Raw genomic sequence first — 17,734 nt, 5'->3', positions numbered from 1 at the left:
GGACTCATTTTGGAGTGGGGGAAGTGTGTTGTCCTATCCTCTTTATCCCAGATTAAGAGATGGGCAGCTCATTTCTAAGAGAGCTCTGGAGTCAACCTCTTGGCCTCCCACTTGCCCTACTGTTTCTCCTATTCTTGGATGCCCCTTCAGGCCCCATTCCTCCACCCCCAGGAGAGCTGCATGCCTTTGTGATGAAGGTTGGTTTTGTTTGTCTTCTCCTCAGGTGCATGGCTGCTTCCTGTTTCCAAAGGCCAGAGAAAGCATCCCTAGGGCTGTGGAAGTAAACTAGGCAAGCAAAGGGCAGCCTCGAGCCCCACCCTTGCTGCCCTCCCCTGTGGGGGCCAGGATGCTGAAGAAGCAATCTGCTGGGCTTGTGCTGTGGGGCGCCATCCTCTTTGTGGCCTGGAATGCCCTGCTGCTCCTTTTCTTCTGGACGCGCCCGTCACCCAGCAGGCTGCCCTCAGACAGCGCTCTCGATGATGACCCCGCCAGCCTCACCCGGGAGGTGATCCGTCTAGCCGAGGATGCAGAGGTGGAGTTGGAGCGCCAGAGAGGGCTGTTGCAGCAGATCAGGGAGCATCATGCTCGGTGGAGCCAGCGGTGGAGGGTGCCCACTGCTGCTCCACCTGCCCCACCGCGTGTGCCTGTGTCCTCCCCACCAGCTGTGATCCCCATCCTGGTCATCGCCTGTGACCGCAGCACTGTCCGGCGCTGCCTGGACAAGCTGCTGCATTACCGGCCCTCAGCCGAACACTTCCCCATAATTGTCAGTCAGGACTGCGGGCATGAGGAAACGGCCCAGGTCATCGCCTCCTACGGCAGTGCCATCACGCACATCCGGCAGCCAGACCTGAGTAGCATCACGGTGCCCCCAGACCACCGCAAGTTCCAGGGCTACTACAAGATTGCGCGGCACTACCGCTGGGCGCTGGGCCAGGTCTTCCACAAGTTTAAGTTCCCAGCAGCGGTGGTGGTGGAGGACGACCTGGAGGTGGCTCCAGACTTCTTTGAGTACTTTCAGGCCACATACCCGCTGCTGAGGGCCGACCCCTCCCTGTGGTGTGTGTCTGCCTGGAATGACAACGGCAAGGAGCAGATGGTGGACTCCAGCAAGCCAGAGCTGCTGTACCGCACTGACTTCTTCCCTGGCCTGGGCTGGCTGCTGCTGGCCGAGCTCTGGGCCGAACTGGAGCCCAAGTGGCCCAGGGCCTTTTGGGACGACTGGATGCGTAGGCCTGAGCAGCGGCAGGGCAGGGCCTGTGTGCGGCCTGAGATCTCCAGAACGATGACCTTTGGCCGCAAGGGTGTGAGCCATGGGCAGTTCTTTGACCAGCACCTCAAATTCATTAAGCTGAACCAGCACTTTGTGCCCTTCACCCAGCTGGATCTGTCATACTTACGGCAGGAGACCTATGACCGAGATTTCCTTGCCCGCGTCTATGGGGCTCCCCTGCTGCAGGTGGAAAAAGTGAGGACCAGTGAGCGCAGCGAGCTGGGGGAAGTGCGGGTCCAGTACACCGGCAGGGACAGCTTCAAGGCCTTTGCCAAAGCTCTGGGAGTCATGGACGACCTCAAGTCCGGTGTCCCCAGGGCCGGCTACCGGGGCATTGTCAGCTTCCTGTTCCGGGGCCGCCGTGTCCACCTGGCCCCCCCACAGACGTGGGATGGCTATGATCCTAGCTGGAATTAGCAGCGCCTGCCTGTCCCTCCTGGGCATCTTCCTTGTCATATCATGGGCTGAGATGGGCTGCATCGTCCTCTTTGTGTCTCTCTTGGGTACATTTATCTTTATCTTTTGTTTTCTTTTTTCGAGTGGCATTCAGGAGCACAGAGGATAGGGTGAGAGTTATTCTCCTGTTCTCAAGGGGGTCAAGTCGGGAAACTATCTGGAGTACGTTGGGTGGTATTAAGCAAGAAACCACTGTGTGGTAGGGAGAGACTTGGGCATGTGGGAGCCACAGACTTCCATGTTCCAGGTTTTCTCCTAGAGCATCTGTAGAGAGGTTGGCAGCTCTCTTGACCAGCTCTCATTTTCCTTGTCCTTGCTCTTCCAACCAGGGTATGAGCTCATCCCCTTATATTTGCTCCCCATTCCCACCTTCCCCCAGTTTGAGGGGTTGTTGGCTTATTTGAAAAGGGGACTTACCTATGGCCAAAATGAGACTAACCAAAGGGGTTTCATCAGAGTCTGGGCGGAGCTGTTAGGCATTCAGGGTTTATTGCCACCCACCCTTATTTCTCTTTACCTGTCTCCTTATCCCTGACCTCCTTTCTGCTCTTCTTTCCTTGCAGCTTAGCAGTTTGTGATTCTAAGATGAAAAGTTGAAGAGAGAAACAAGACCTCTCCTCAGCTTATCTGAGGAATGGAGGGAAAGGTGGTAGGGGAAAGCCTTTGTGTAATAGGACATGCCTCCCTCATCCTGCCTCAAAGAAACAGACTCTGTTCCTGGATCCTGGCCTTTCTAAAAACGGATCCCTTCTCCATTACTGTAGGAGGTTTCATGCTGGCTTTTTGGAAGAGAGATTATTAGCTCCTTGTGTCCCCTTGCCCCTGGTGTTTGGTGCACAGGCTCCTCCATGAAGGTTGAGGCTTCTGGTGGCCCTCTCAGGGTGAGCGGTAGAGCAGCCAAGTCAGGATGGCTCCTGCCTTCCTCTTCTAGCAGACCCTGGGCATTCCCTTGTCTGCTCAGATTAGGATGAGGATGGCAGATTGGAGAGCAATGTGTGTGTTTTTGCTTCTGGCCTGACCTCAATTCCTGGAAGAAAGTTGAAGCTACAGAATTATTTTCAAAAATAAAGGCTGAATTGTCTGAAAAACTGTGTGTTTGTATGTGTGTGTGTTTATATGTCCTGGGACAGGAGGAGGAGTAGAGAAGTTGGTGAAGAGTCAAGAAGAAGGAAAAAGAAGGAAGAACAGGACTGAAGGAAAGGCCTGGATGGCAGGAGGAAGTGGATCAGCTAAAGGAAGAAAGCAGATGACCAGAAGACGGGAGCTGGGAGGGGTTGAGTGTGAAAGAAAGGCCAGGCTTGGAGGTGGAGGGGGTCCCAGGCTATAGTCACCTGCTGCTAATCTCTGGAGTTGGGCTGTGAACCCTTAGTGGATTTGAGCTTGCTGTAAGCCTGAAGGCCTGGTCTGAGAGAACCCAGGCAGTCCTTGATAAAGCAGGTCTATGTGCTGGGTGCTCCCCAGTGGCACAGACTCCATTTCCTGGGCCTCCTGGGGTGCTTCCTGAGCTCCCGGATGCTGAGCTGATGCCAGGGTAAGCTCTGTCAGTGACATTCAGAGACCTGACCATGATCCCAGTGAGGATGCCTTTTGTGCTGCCACCTAGAACACGCACATGGAGCTGGCAAACTTACTGAAACTTAGATCATGTAAAACACATTCTGAGAGTTTCGGTTCTGTATTTTTTTTTTTTTTTTTATGTTTTATTAGTGGATTTGAAAACTCTGCGTAGGTGACTTTGTTCACAGATACCATTAACATGAGAGATTAACATGTATGAACTGTGGAGGGAGTGAGGTCACCGGGTCAGAAAGGGAGTAGCTCTGGCTTCCCTTTTCCTGGGCTTAAGAATGCTGAGTGTGCCGAGGGAACCGTGGTCAGACATTAATTTTAACCTTTTAGATTTTTGTAGAGCTAGTTTTGTCTTCCCATGTGCTCCTAGGTGGATTAATTTAACTCTGTTTTGGGGTAGGGAGATGGTCATTATCCATGATTTGTGGATAGTGACAGGTCCAGTGAGGCACTGAATCTGGCCCAACACACCGGCGCCAGGAGCACTTTGGCTGCCAAATTCCATGTTCTTAGCACTAAATGTACCAAACCATTGCTCACCAAGTGCATTGTCCTGTGTGCTCCGTAGTTAACATTAACTCATTTAATCCTCAAAGCAATTGGTGATAAGAACTCCTGTTTCAGAGATGAGGAAATGGGCACATAGAGGTTTCTTTGCCCAGGGTCACACATATGGTTGGGTGGAGTGGTGGATCTGAATGGGGCCCATGCTTTTAACTACCACCTAACACTGGACTATTCCCTTTCTATCCTTTACTACCCTCCTTCAGGATGGCCTCCTCAGCCTCCTTTGTACTTTGGTCTCCTGACCTTCAAGCCCCAGGGTAGTGAATGGGACCGGACTTCCTGGTTTGCCTAAGATGGTGGGCTGGCAGGGGCAGCCCTCCAGGAGAGATTTCAGAGGAAATGCCACTCTTAGAAGATTCCTCAGGTTTCTCCTGAAGCAAGGAGAACTTTAGATGTCTCTGTGTCGTTTCTTTTCCTTTTGATGTAGGTCCTCAGGCCACATTTACCCTGTTGAATCATTTTCAGGGGTGATTCATACGTACATGGCTGCCATCCATTCAGAACCATGATCCTCCTGCAGATGCAAAACGTGTAGAAATACCAAATGCAAAAGTACCATGCATTAAATATTTCAGGATTAACCTTCAGTTCAGAGATGTAAAGGTAATTCCAAAGAGTTCACCTAGCTCACTTCAGCACCCCTGCCAGGTGGGCCCTCACTGAAATAGCTGGTGACCAACTAGCATGGCTGGTGCAGGCTGCAAGTTCCTGCAGGTGGAAGTTCTCAGTGGTATGCAGGGTCTCAGCTGCCTACAAAAGACTTGGCCCAGCAGCTCTCAGCCAGGCCAATACCCTGACTTGGCCTTTGCACTTCTGCCTCTGCCTGTAATCCACAGCCCTTCCTCCACTTACTGCCGTCCTCCTGCCCCTGGTTCCTGAGAACAGTGATTCTGCATTTCCACCATGAATCTTCCTTCCACCAGTCTCTTGGCCTTTGCCATTGTTAAATAGCAAATATTTAATCAAGTAAATTTTAAAGATCTAATTGGCCTTATTGAACAATTCATGATTGGGTAGAATCCCATCTAGCAAGTAGAGACAAGCTTTAAAAGGCTAAGAAAGGCAGGACAAGGTAGTCAGACAAAAACTGTTATTTTGGGCAAGGTCACCTCCCTTTGGTGGATTCCTTCATCAGTGCTGACCAGGAAATTCCAAACTAGTTAAAACTACATTCCTGGGGAAGATTGAAACTGCAATCAGTTAGGAATTAGGCCCTGTTTAGTGACAGGTTTAACACAAGTGACTCCACTTTGGATCTATTGTTTCTTTTTTAGTTTTCTCCCTTTACTGGGTCATCTTAGTGGAATCTCATTTGTGAGGTGGATCACATTCAGTGTGGACAAATGAGTCTTTGTGTTCTCCCTGAGCTGACCCACCCGAGTATGTTCAGAATCCTGCCAGGGCTGAGAGGCCAGGGCTAGGAGTGGGTCCTGGGCACCAGGGCAGAGTAAGGACCACGGGTGGGAGCAGGGGTGGAGGCTGGGGCCCTGGCTGGGTTGGAGGAGTCTGTGTTTAATGTCAGATACAATGCCCTTTTAAAATGAAAGGTATAATTTCCTTTTTTCTTATTACAAAAGCAATACCTGTTCATTTTAGAAAACCAGAAAGCAGATAGTAATAGAAACATTCACACTTCCACATTCCTCTTCATCTCTCTTTATACCTACCAGGTTTCTTTCTTGCAAAATGAATGTATGAATGAATGAATGAATGAATGAATGAATGAATGAATAAAACATTTATTTTTCAATAACATCATTTCTTGCAAAATGAATGTATGAATGAATGAATAAAACATTTATCAATAACAAAAATACAGAAATATTTATTTAGCCTTATCTGAGTTGAACATTTATATACCCCCTATACATTGTCTCATAACCATGTCAAATATTTACCTTCACCATAATTTTCCTCATTTACCCTCTTTCTTAATACTCTTTAACAAATGCTGGATATCAGGCTTCCTGACAGGATTTCTGTAGAGATCAGTGGTTTGCCTTCAGTGGGGCCCTTGAATCTCCATCTATTGTCCCATTTACTTTCTGGGTGACAATCACAGAGAGTTTATACTTGGAGCAGAGGTGAGAGGATGACCACCACCTCTTGTTCTGAGGCACAGAGACCAGGTCTGGCATGTGAAGGACTTAAGCTGGACCCAGCTCTGGCTCACTGCTTTTACATCTGATTCTGTACCAGCTACTTGTCCTGCCAGAGCCTCTTCCTGTGAGGCAGGGACAATAGTGCCTCCCTTTGGGGTGGTTGTGGAGATTAATATGTATGAAAACAACTGTCCAGATCCTAGAGAAATCTCTGTCTCTGGTGCTCTCTTTTCCTTGGTTTCATTTTTGATCCTGCCTTATGGTGGGAGGAAGCAGACATTGCTTTTGAGAGAAAGGGGCCTGGGTGGTCCCAAGGCTGTTCCTCTCTCCCCCACTGTCCCTTCAGCTTACTTGAAATATGGCTCTTTATACTAAAACGATGAGACAGTATATTGAATTAGATTCAGCTACATACAGCAGAAAACTTTAATCACAGTGCCTTATGTGAAAGCTAGGTACTGTAGGGCAGCATGACTATTCCTGTGTCATCAGGGGCCCAGCTGTCTTGTCTCTCTGTCTCCTTAGCATGAAGCTTCCATCCTAGAAGTTACTCTTTGACTGCAGGAGCTCTAATCAAAGTGCTCACATTTGAGAAGGAAAAAAGAAGAAGGAAGAAGGGCAAAAGGTGAATTCCTGCTGCCAGTGCTCCTTTCTTGGAAGCCAGCAAATACCCTGATTATACAACTCCCTAGCTGGAACTGGATCACACAGACATACTAGTCTGCTGCAAAAAGTAACTATTCAGCAGAATCAAATTATGATTCCTTTTACCAAGGAAGAAGGCAGTGATTGTGTGGGAAGTTTGGGACCTCTGGCACACACCAGGCTTGGGAGGCTGAACTTGTGAGTGATGGAGAGGATATGAGAGGAGAGGATGATGGGGAGATTTTGAGGACTGCATTAGGAAACTTGACCTGGAGAGGGGCAGAGTTTAAGCTTCCTATGGCCCTAATCCTAGTGGACTGCGTGAGAATCATAACCAATGTGCTTAAGGGGGCTAGGCTTTCCCAGGGTCATACATGACAACTGAAAATCTTAAAGGCCACTTAGCCCCAGAAATGCCTATTGACAAGGGAGCAGGTTATTTCTCCTTAAGTGTTTTTTAAAAAAAGATTGACTTATTTGTTTTAGAGAGAGATTGGGCACAAAAGCATAGAAGAAGAGCAGACAGAGAAGGAGAGGGAGAATCCACAAGCAGACCCCCTGCAAAATTCTACATTCAGGATTTGAGCACGATCTGAGTGATTGCCTCTATACTAAGTATCTTCTGGGAGTTTCCCTTCATGGCATTGTGGCTATTTCGTCCTGGCCCACTCCTTGTTCACTGTGTGACCATGAACCAGACCTCAGGATTCCGTCCCAGACCTCAGGATTCTCAAACAGACAACGGATCTCAGCCTTTATTCCAAGACCTTTGAACTCTCGTTGCTGACCGGTTAGTAAGAAAGTGAGAAAAGAAGAGGCACATGAAAAGCTGTGAATGGGCCCAGAGTGCTTTTCATTCAGCAGAAGAAACTGGAAATTTGTGAGGGAGAGGGGGACAGGTCAGCTGTGTCTTGATTGTTAAGCTCCTGGAATATCTAGGCGTCTTGTTTTCTTGTCATCCTGTTATTTGGTCATTAACCCTGCGGCCCAGGAATTGAGTGCTGGAGGGACAAAGGGATAAAATTAAAACCAGTGAGGGAAAGGAAGTCAAAAGGCACAAACTTCCAATTGGAAGATAAATAAGTTCCTGGATGTGATATACAACATGATAACTATAAAAAATAAAATAAATTTAAAAAAATCCAATCCAATCCAATCCAATACAATACAATACAATGTGGGACTTGGTCCCAGGCCCTGAGAACATGACCTGAGCTGAAACCAAGGGTCAGCTGTCTGACCCACTGAGCCACCCAGGTGCCCCTCCTTGCCTGTTTTTGACAGTGTATACCCCACATTCTCCCTGGACCCTCTGCCTGCTGGTTTCACTGTTGTAGGAGAGCCTCCAGGAAAAGTTGGCCTGGCACATTCTGACTGATCCCCATTTGATGTTGTTATTCTTTTTTTTTTTTTTTTTTTTGGTGGTATTCTTCCTACCATTATTTCTTTCCAAGAGAAGGGGGAGGGATTTACATTCTTGTGACCACTGCCTATGCATGTGTGGAAGAAGTATTGGAACTCTCTGTGGCTTCCTCTCAGTTTTTATGTGAATAAATACTAATTTACCAATATAAGGTCTTTAAAAATGAAAGATTTGTTACATAAGCAGAGTGAAGAGGGGTCTCTCCAGCCGCAACACCAGCCACCTGAGCATGTACCAGGCCATCAACAAGAGTGCCAGCATTTTCTTTTTTTTAAAATAATTTATTTTTCATTGGTGTTCAATTTGCCAACATATAGAATAACACCCAGTGTTCATCCCATCAAGTGCCCCCCTCAGTGCCCATCACCCAGTGACACCAACCCCCTCCCACCTGCCCTTCCACCACCCCTAGTTCTTTATCCAGTTAGGAGTCTCTCATGTTCTGTCTCCCTTTCTGATATTTCCTACCCATTTTTTCTCCTTTCCCCTTTATTCTGTTTCACTATTTTTTATACTCCCCAAATGAATGAGACCATATAATGTTTGTCCTTCTCCGATTGACTTATTTCACTCAGCATAATACCCTCCAGTTCTATCCACGTTGAAGCAAATGGCGGGTATTTGTCGTTTCTAAAGGCTGAGTAATATTCCATTGTATACATAAACCACATCTTCTTTATCCATTCATCTTTCGATGGACACCGAAGCTCCTTCCACAGTTTGGCTATTGTGGACATTGCTGCTAGAAACATCGGGGTGCAGGTGTCCCGGCGTTTCAATTGCAACTGTATCTTTGGGGTAAATCCCCAGCAGTGCAATTGCTGGGTCGTAGGGCAGGTCTATTTTTAACTCTTTGAAGAACCTCCACACAGTTTTCCAGAGTGGCTATACCAGTTCACATTCCCACCAACAGTGCAGGAGGGTTCCCTTTTCTCCGCATCCTCTCCAACATTTGTGGTTTCCTGCCTTGTTAATTTTCCCCATTCTCACTGGTGTGAGGTTTTGATTTGTGGTTTTGATATGTATTTCCCTGATGGCAAGTGATGCAGAGCATTTTCTCATGTGCGTGTTGGCCATGTCTATGTCTTTCTCTGTGAGATTTCTCTTCATGTCTTTTGCCCATTTCATGATTGGATTGTTTGTCTCTTTGCTGTTGAGTTTAATAAGTTCTTTATAGATCTTGGAAACTAGCCCTTTATCTGATATGTCATTTGCAAATATCTTCTCCCATTCTGTAGGTTGTCTTTGAGTTTTGTTGACTGTATCCTTTGCTGTGCAAAAGCTTCTTATCTGGATGAAGTCCCAATAGTTCATTTTTGCTTTTGTTTCTTTTGCCTTCGTGGATGTATCTTGCAAGAAGTTACTGTGGCCGAGTTCAAAAAGGGTGTTGCTTGTGTTCTCCTCTAGGATTTTGATGGAATCTTGTCTCACATTTAGATCTTTCATCCATTTTAAGTTTATCTTTGTGTATGGTGCTGGTGCAAGAGAGTGGTCTAGTTTCATTCTTCTGCATGTGGATGTCCAATTTTCCCAGCACCATTTATTGAAGAGACTGTCTTTTTTCCAGTGGATAGTCTTTCCCCCTTTGTCAAATATTAGTTGACCATAAAGTTGAGGTTCCACTTCCGGATTCTCTATTCTGTTCCATTGATCTATGTGTCTGTTTTTTGCCAGTGCCACACTGACTTGATGACCACAGCTTTATAGTACAACCTGAAATCTGGCATTGTGATGCCCCCAGCTATGGTTTTCTTTTTTAAAATTCCCCTGGCTATTCGGGGTCTTTTCTGATTCCACACAAATCTTAAAATAATTTGTTTCAACTTTCTGAAGAAAGTCCATGGTATTTTGATAGGGATTGCATTAAACGTGTACATTGCCCTGGGTAACATTGACATTTTCACAATATTAATTCTGCCAATCCACGAGCATGGAATATTTTTCCATCTCTTTGTGTCTTCCTCAATTTCTTTCAGAAGTGTTCTATAGTTTTTAGGGTATAGATCCTTTACCTCGTTGGTTAGGTTTATTCCTAGGTATCTTATGCTTTTGGGTGCAATTGTAAATGGGATTGACTCCTTAATTTCTCTTTCTTCAGTCTCATTGTTAGTGTATAGAAATGCCATTGATTTCTGGGCATTGATTTTGTATCCTGACACGCTGCCAAATTGCTGTATGAGTTCTAGCAATCTTGGGGTGGAGGCTTTTGGGTTTTCTATGTAGAGTATCATGTCATCGGCGAAGAGGGAGAGTTTGACTTCTTCTTTGCCAATTTGAATGCCCTTAATGTCTTTTTGTTGTCTGATTGCTGAGGCTAGGACTTCCAGTACTATGTTGAACAGGAGTGGTGAGAGTGGACATCCCTGTCTTGTTCCTGATCTTAGGGGAAAGGCTCCCAGTGCTTCCCCATTGAGAATGATATTTGCTGTGGGATTTTCGTAGATGGCTTTTAAGATGTCGAGGTATGTTCCCTCTATCCCTACACTCTGAAGAATTTTGATCAGGAATGGATGCTGCGTTTTGTCAAATGCTTTCTCTGCATCTAATGAGAGGATCATATGGTTCTTGGTTTTTCTCTTGCTGATATGATGAATCACATTGATTGTTTTACGAGTGTTGAACCAGCCTTGTGTCCCAGGGATATATCCTACTTGGTCATGGTGAATAATCTTCTTAATGTATTGTTGGATCCTATTGGCTAGTATCTTGTTGAGAATTTTTGCATCCATGTTCATCAGGGATATTGGTCTGTAATTCTCCTTTTTGGTGGGGTCTTTGTCTGGTTTTGAAATTAAGGTGATGCTGGCCTCATAGAACGAATTTGGAAGTACTCCATCTCTTTCTATCTTTCCAAACAGCTTTAGGAGAATAGGTATGGTTTCTTCTTTAAACGTTTGATAGAATTCCCCTGGGAAGCCATCTGGCCCTGGACTTTTGTGTCTTGGGAGGTTTTTCATGACTGCTTCAATTTCCTCCCTGTTTATAGGCCTGTTCAGGTTTTCTATTTCTTCCAGTTCTGGTTTGGTCATTTGTGGTTTTCCAGAAATACGTCCATTTCTTCTAGATTGCCTAATTTATTGGCGTATAGCTGTTCATAATATGTTTTTAGAATCGTTTGTATTTCCTTGGTGTTGGTAGTGATCTCTCCTTTCTCATTCATGATTTTATTAATTTGAGTCTTCTCTCTCTTCTTTTTAATAAGGCTGTGCCAGCATTTTCTATTTGTGATGTTTAAACAAAATACACCAACTAAAAATATAAATTAACAACAACAACAATAACAACAATGAAACCAAAGGCTGTTTCTTTGAAAAGATAAAGTCAAAAAGAGAAAACTTTAAACATACTTATAAAAACAAGAGGACTCAAATAAATAAAATATGAAAGAAAGGAGCCTGAGGTAGTCTGGGTGGCTCAGCGGTTTAGCCCTGCCTTTAGTCCAGGGTGTGATCCTGGAGACCCAGGATCAAGTTTGACGTCGAGCTCCCTGCATGGAGCCTGCTTCTCCCTCTGCTTGTGTCTCTGCCTCTCTCTCTCTCTGTGTCTCTCATGAATAAATAAAGAAAGTCTTAAGGAAAAAAGAAATAAAGGAGCCTAAGTAACAACAAAAACACAGAAAAGTATAGGATTATAATATAATATTGAGAAAAATTATATTCCAGCACACTGGAAAATCTAGAAGAAATAAATTCCTAGAAGTATACCATCTTTCAAAATGCAATAAAAAGTAAATAGAAAATCTGAACAGATCATTAATAATTAAATTGAATCAATAATCAAAAAGCACCTGACAAACCAAACTGCAGGACCCAATGGCTTCACAGGTGATTTCTACCGAACTTTTATTCATTTTATTTATTTTTTAAAAAAATTTTATTTATTCATGAGAGATACACAGAGAGAGGCAGAGGCATAGGCAGAGGAAGAAGCAGACCCCATGCAGGGAGACCAAGGCGGGACTGGATCCCAGGACCCTTGGATCATACTCTGAGCTAAAGGCACTCAACTGCTGAGCCACCCAGGGATCCCAAATATTTTTTGTTTGTTTGTTTCATGTATTTACTTAAATTTCTAGTTGGTTAACATCTACCAAATGTTTAAAGAGTACTTAATGCTTATTATCAAACTATTGGGGGAAAATAGAAGAGGAAGAACTTTCTAATTTATTTTACAGGGCCAACATTATATAAATACAAAAACCAAATAAAGACACAAACAGTATATGGTTTCACACATATGAGGAATATAAAAAATAGTGAAAGGGATTATAGGGGAAAAGAAGGAAAATAAGTGGGAAAATCAGAGAGGGTGACAGAGCATAAGAGACTCCTACCTTTGAGAAATGAACAAGGGTTAGTGGAAAGGGAGGTGGGCAGGAGGTTGGGGTGACAGGCACTGAGAGGGAAACTTGACAGGATGAGCACGGGGTGTTGTACTATATGTTGGCAAATTGAACTCCAAAAAATATATACAAAAAATGAAAACAAAAATCTACAGGCCAATATCTCTGATGAATATAGATGTAAAAATTCCACAACAAAATTTTACCAAATGAAATTCAATATTAAACTTAGAAAATCAAGGGCACCTCTGTGACTCAGTCAGTTAAGTGTCCTGCTTCAGCTCAGGTCATGATTCCAGGATCCTGGATTGAGCCCCACATCAGTATGCCTGCTTCTCCATCTCCCTCTGCCTGCCACTCCCCCAGCTCGTGCTTGCTCTCTTGCTTTCTCTAAAATAAAATCTTTTTTAAAAAAGTTAACCACTATAAAGTGAGATTTATTTTATGGATGCATGGGTGGTTCAAAATTTAATCAATGTGATGCATCATATTAACAAGATAAAGAATTAAAACTATGTTATCCATTTCAATAGATGCAGAAAATGCATTTGAGAAAATATGACATACATTCATAATAATAATTCACAACAAAGCAGGGTTAGAGGGAACATAGTTCAATAATAAAGGCCATATATGAAAAAAGAAACCCATGCTAATATCAGATTCAGTGGTGAAAAAATGAAAGCCTTTCCTGGAAGATCAGGAAGGTGACAATGATATCCACTTTCACAACTTTTATTCATCATAGTGCTGAAAGAAGTAGCCACAGCAATAGGACAAGAAAAAGGGTAAGAGGTATCCTAATTGGTAAGGAAGGAAGAAGTAACACTTTCACTGTTTGCAGATGAGATAACATTATACATGCAAAACTGTAAAGACTCAACAACAACAACAAAAAATCTATTGGAACTGAAAAGTGAATTCAGTAAAGACATGAGACTCAAAATGAATATACAGGAAACTGTTGGATTTCTATACACTGATAATTAAGTACCAGAAGGAGAAAACTAAGTTTTAAAAATCCCACTTACACTTGCATGAAAAAGAATAAAATATCCAGGAATAAATTTAGCCAATATGGTGAAAGGTATACTGTGAAAACTATAATACACTGATGAAATAAATAAGATACAAAACAAATAGAAAAATATACCATGTTCATGCACTGGGAGAATTAATATTATTAAAATGTCCATACTATCCAAGGCAATCTACAGATTCCATGCAATCCCTACCAAAATACCAAACACTTATCACAGAACTAGAAGAAATAATTATATAGTATGGAACAACAAAAGACCATGACTAGCCAAAGCATTTTGAAAAAGAAGGAAAAAGCTTGAGGTATCACAATTCCAGATTTCAAGATACACTACAGAGCTATAGAATACCAAACAGCATAATAATAGAAAAAATCGACACATAGATTGATAGAACAGGAGAGAGAGATTCCAGAAATAAACCATCTACATCGGCAATTAAAGTATAATAAAGAGGGAGTTAAGATGGTGGAGAAGTAGGAGGACCTTATCTGTGCATCATCCCTCAAACATAGCTAAAATGAGTATCAAATCATTCTGAACACCCAAGAAATTGATCTGAGTACTGAAAGAACAAACTACACTAGAAGGAGAAAAGATATTGTGGAAGGTAGGAGGTGCAGCTACATGATTTGGGGTAGAAAAGAATCACTGTACTGTGGAGGGGAGGGAGCCTTGATTAGAGAGAGTGGAGAGAGAGAGAGATTGGGAAAGGGAGAGAGAGCAGGACATAGGGTATTACACAAGAAAAACACTTCGCCAAAATCATTGGGAAAATGAGAGGGGCTGATAATTGTAAGTTTTCACAAGCAGTAAAACTGAAAGTCTAAATTTTTAGAAGCCCATGCTATTGGCAGGGTGGAGCCTGGTGCTTCTATGGAGAAGGAGGGCAGAGGCCCAGGAGCACACAACGTGGCCTGAGGATCCCCTGTATCACAGTAAGAGAGACAGTTCTTCTTGCATTTAGGAGAGATAGCATTGCATTTCCAGGGAGAAAAGAGCCAGTGGGCACCATTAATCTGTCCCATTCATTATCATAGGAGCAGAGACACCTGCTCAAGTCATCTAACCTGAACACCAGCTTTTTGCTGCACTTACCATAAATTCCAAGCCCCTGCACTGTGGGCTGCCTCTGGGAAAAACCAGCACCAGCCTTTATGTGGTGAGACCCTTCCCCAGAGGATCAGCAAGTGTCTGTGCCATGCTGGGTCCCTAAAATTTGGAGTTTTGAAACCCATCGAGCATTCCTGAGATAAAACATAGGAACATAGTACCGCTGGGTGGGCAGATGGCTTAGACACAGACAGGGTGAAGGCAGGGATCTTATGGAAGTCTGGAATAAATGAGAGATTTTTGCTCTTCTATGAGGTGTTCCTAAACAGCAGTGGGGGTGAACTCTCTTCTCATGAGATGAGAGAGCCAGCTGATGCCATTTCCCCCCACCTACCAATAAGTACGGACAGACTTCAGTGAGCAGCATAGTACATACAGTAGAGGCCTGAGCCACTTACACCAAGCTCTATCCTTGTACTCTGGAGCGCTTCTGAACTAGGGCAAATGTACCTGAGAGACAGAGCAGAAGCATATCCCTCCCCTAGAAGATCAAGACAAAGCTTCCTACATGAATCAAGTCCACTGACCATAGTGAACTGGTCACTCACTACTAAAACTTCAACTTTAGCAGAAATAGGATCTAGCCTATTTTAACAAGCAGACCAAAATGCACCGAGTTAAAACTTGCTACACAGTGGAAAAGATCCAAATATTCCTCACTTGCAGGCAAGGAGTAACTGCAGAGGACTGACCTGAAAGATGCCAAAACACAATAGCAGAGTGCACAGAGCATGCACCAAAAACATTTCTGAAGATCCAGATCCTGGACAGTATAGGACCTTTTCTTAATACAGCCATTACTCTCAGAAGCAGGAAATATAACAGATTTTCATAAAACACAGAGACAGATACCTAAACAAAATGCCAAGACCATAGAATTCATCCACAACAAGAAAAAGAAGAGGTCACAGGCAGGGATTCTTTTTTTTTTAATATAAATTTATTTTCTATTGGTGTTCAATTTGCCAACATATAGAATAACACCCAGTGCTCATCCGGTCAAGTGCCCCCCTCAGTGCCCGTCACCCAGTCACCCCCACCCCCCGCCCACCTCCCCTTCCACCACCCCTAGTTCGTTTCCCAGTTAGGAGTCTCTCGTGTTCTGTCTCCCTTTCTGATATTTCCCACTCATTTTTCTCCTTTCCCCTTTATTCCCTTTTACTATTATTTATATTCCCCAAATGAATGAGACCATATAATGTTTGTCCTTCTCCGATTGACTTATTTCACTCAGCATAATACCCTCCAGTTCCACCCACGTCGAAGCAAATGGCGGGTACTTGTCATTTCTAATGGCTGAGGAATATCCCATTGTATACATAAACCCCATCTTCTTTATCCATTTATCTTTCGATGGACACCGAGGCTCCTTCCACAGTTTGGCTATTGTGGACATTGCTGCTAGAAACATCGTGATGCAGGTGTCCTGGCATTTCATTGCGTCTGTATATTTGGGGTAAATCCCCAACAGTGCAATTGCTGGGTCGTAGGGCAGGTCTATTTTTAACTCTTTGAAGAACCTCCACACAGTTTTCCAGAGTGGCTATACCAGTTCACATTCCCACCAACAGTGCAGGAGGGTTCCCTTTTCTCCGCATCCTCTCCAACATTTGTGGTTTCCTGCCTTGTTAATTTTCCCCATTCTCACTGGTGTGAGGTTTTGATTTGTGGTTTTGATATGTATTTCCCTGATGGCAAGTGATGCAGAGCATTTTCTCATGTGCGTGTTGGCCATGTCTATGTCTTTCTCTGTGAGATTTCTCTTCATGTCTTTTGCCCATTTCATGATTGGATTGTTTGTTTCTTTGGTGTTGAGTTTAATAAGTTCTTTATAGATCTTGGAAACTAGCCCTTTATCTGATATGTCATTTGCAAATATCTTCTCCCATTCTGTAGGTTGTCTTTGAGTTTTGTTGACTGTATCCTTTGCTGTGCAAAAGCTTCTTATCTGGATGAAGTCCCAATAGTTCATTTTTGCTTTTGTTTCTTTTGCCTTCGTGGATGTATCTTGCAAGAAGTTACTGTGGCCGAGTTCAAAAAGGGTGTTGCTTGTGTTCTCCTCTAGGATTTTGATGGAATCTTGTCTCACATTTAGATCTTTCATCCATTTTAAGTTTATCTTTGTGTATGGTGCTGGTGCAAGAGAGTGGTCTAGTTTCATTCTTCTGCATGTGGATGTCCAATTTTCCCAGCACCATTTATTGAAGAGACTGTCTTTTTTCCAGTGGATAGTCTTTCCCCCTTTGTCAAATATTAGTTGACCATAAAGTTGAGGTTCCACTTCCGGATTCTCTATTCTGTTCCATTGATCTATGTGTCTGTTTTTTGCCAGTGCCACACTGACTTGATGACCACAGCTTTGTAGTACAACCTGAAATCTGGCATTGTGATGCCCCCAGCTATGGTTTTCTTTTTTAAAATTCCCCTGGCTATTCGGGGTCTTTTCTGATTCCACACAAATCTTAAAATAATTTGTTTCAACTTTCTGAAGAAAGTCCATGGTATTTTGATAGGGATACAGGCAGGGATTCTAATCAAAACAGATATGCCTGAACCAGAATTTAAAATGACGATCATAAGGATACCTTCTGGGTCTCAGAAAAACATAGAAGACACCAAGAAGTCCCTTACCACAGACTAAAAGACCTAAAAACTAGTCAAGCCAAAATTTTAAAATGCTATAACAGAGATGTGAAACCAACTGATGTATTGACAAGAGTGGAAGAAGCAGAGGAATGAATCAGTGATAAACAAGATAAAATTGTGGAAAATAACAAAGCTGAAAGGAAAAGGTAAAGATAAATATTGGATCACAAATGTAGAGTTAGGGAGCTCAGTGACTCCATAAAGCATAACATTCACATCACAGAAATCCCAAAAGAAGAGAGGGGAAAGGGGGTAAAAGATTTATTTGAGAAAATTATAGCTGAAAACTTTACTAATCTAGGAAAGGAAACAGACATCCAAATCCAGGAGGCACAGAGAACTCCACTCAAATTCAACAAAAGCTGGCCAACACCAAGACATATCACAGTAAAATTTAGAAAATACACAGAAAAGGAAAGAATCCTGAAAACAGCAAGGGGAAAAAAGTTCTTAACCTACAAGTGAAGACAAGTAACTTTCTTTTTCTTTTTTTTAATTTATTTTTTATTGGTGTTCAATTTACTAATATACAGAATAACCCCAGTGCCCGTCACCCAT

General features: G+C 43.5%; 1 protein-coding gene across 7 annotated transcripts in view; it reads left to right on the top strand.

The window, feature by feature from the left end:
- The window catches only part of MGAT1 (alpha-1,3-mannosyl-glycoprotein 2-beta-N-acetylglucosaminyltransferase), a 39,701-nt gene that overhangs the window by 11,678 nt on the left and 10,289 nt on the right, over positions 1-17,734 (top strand). For 5 of the 7 annotated variants that reach the window (XM_025446795.3, XM_025446796.3, XM_025446797.3 and 2 more), the window contains one exon: positions 224-2,817. The exons of the other annotated variants lie outside the window; for them this stretch is intronic. In XM_025446795.3, coding sequence (XP_025302580.1) covers positions 347-1,690 — 1,344 coding nt within the window. In that variant the 5' untranslated portion in view covers positions 224-346 and the 3' untranslated portion in view covers positions 1,691-2,817. Of the gene's footprint in view, positions 1-223; positions 2,818-17,734 lie in introns of those variants that run through there. 7 annotated transcript variants of the gene reach the window in all.

Source organism: Canis lupus, chromosome 11 (assembly GCF_003254725.2).
Source record: "Canis lupus dingo isolate Sandy chromosome 11, ASM325472v2, whole genome shotgun sequence".
NCBI lineage: Eukaryota > Metazoa > Chordata > Mammalia > Carnivora > Canidae > Canis > Canis lupus.
The sequence above is the reverse complement of the archived record's forward strand: the minus strand, read 5'-3'. Positions and strand labels throughout refer to the sequence as shown.